This window comes from Gekko japonicus, unplaced genomic scaffold, assembly GCF_001447785.1.
Source record: "Gekko japonicus isolate JY-2015 unplaced genomic scaffold, Gekko_japonicus_V1.1 scaffold2597, whole genome shotgun sequence".
Lineage (NCBI taxonomy): Eukaryota > Metazoa > Chordata > Lepidosauria > Squamata > Gekkonidae > Gekko > Gekko japonicus.
This window is the reverse complement of record NW_015167615.1, coordinates 1-1176: the sequence shown is the minus strand read 5'-3', so window position 1 is coordinate 1176 and position 1176 is coordinate 1. Positions and strand designations below refer to the sequence as shown.

Here is a 1176-nt window from a genome sequence, read left to right as displayed (position 1 = left end):
ATATAGGGCTTTAAAGGTAAGAACCAGCACCTTGAACCGTATCCGGTATGCTATAGGCAGCCAGTGCAGGGTTTTTAGGGCAGGCTGGATGCGTTCCCGCAGAGGAAGACACAACAACAGCCTCGCCGCTGCATTCTGCACCAGCTGCAGCTTCCGGATTTGGGACAAGAGCAGCCCCATGTAGAGAGCATTTCATTTGGGCTTGACTGTACTCCACAAAGTCAATGTGAGTTTTAATATTAAAAGGGGAGAAAAGAAGGGCTTGAGACTGAAAAGGAATTTGTGGCAGAGAGGAGATTCAACCCCAAAAATTCATAGTGCCACTTCTAAGCACTCTAATTCTGCTTAGAATGGCGCTGCTAGTCTCTTGGCCACTGTACTGTATTTGCTCCCTGCTTGATGCAAAATTACAATCATTTTAAAGAGTACTGGTCTGCAAATACACAGACTCCAATAAAATACAGGTCAAGCAATAAAAAAAAAGAATACAATTTCTCAGGCAGTCTATTCTGTATTAAAAACACAGCAATAAAATGGTAACTCACCTTGGCAAGTGTTCCTTCAACACAATACCCTGCTATGATGACGCCATTCCTTTTATCCGTACACCAGCTCTCAAAAAGCTCTCGGGATAGGCCGCTCTGCATCATACCAGGGGAAGCCATCACAACACTGGGGCCGATGTCATCAAAGTGATCCATACTCTATGCAACAAGAGAAAACATATTAACTCAGTTGATAAAGCCCGATCAAGGGATCCTAGTCAATCAGTGCATCCTCTATGGGACCACGCTTACTGTACAGAGGGTTTGTAGTGGTCTTTGTTTATACTATACTCCTTGGGGTCAGCGAACTCTAAATATTTTCAAGAAGACATTGTTTAAATGTGGTCCATAATTAATATGCGGTATGGTACAAGATGATGAAACTTTAACTGCAACTGTGAGGCCGGTTCTGGTTGCCAGTTAATCAAGCATGCCAGATACTCAAACTTATTGCTTGGCCCCTATCCCCTAACCAGAGGAATCCACGGCAACCGCCGCCTCATCTGAAATGCCGTGGTGACAGACCTTGTGCCTGGTGGGACCCTTCCACTTCCTCTCACGCCACAGAGCCATTCTGTGACAGCCTTAGAAACTGTTCATCATGGTCAATGTGCATTTGTAGTTCACTTTC

The 1176-nt window shown here is 44.7% G+C and overlaps 1 protein-coding gene across 1 annotated transcript in view; it reads right to left on the bottom strand.

Moving 5' to 3' along the window:
* Window positions 1-704, bottom strand: part of LOC107112818 (cleavage and polyadenylation specificity factor subunit 3-like) — a gene marked incomplete at its 5' end in the record, with an annotated part of 15767 nt that extends 15063 nt beyond the window's left edge. The window contains one exon of the mRNA XM_015414011.1: window positions 546-704. Coding sequence (XP_015269497.1) covers window positions 546-704 — 159 coding nt within the window. The remainder of the gene's footprint in view (window positions 1-545) is intronic.
* Window positions 705-1176: the final 472 nt, after the last annotated feature.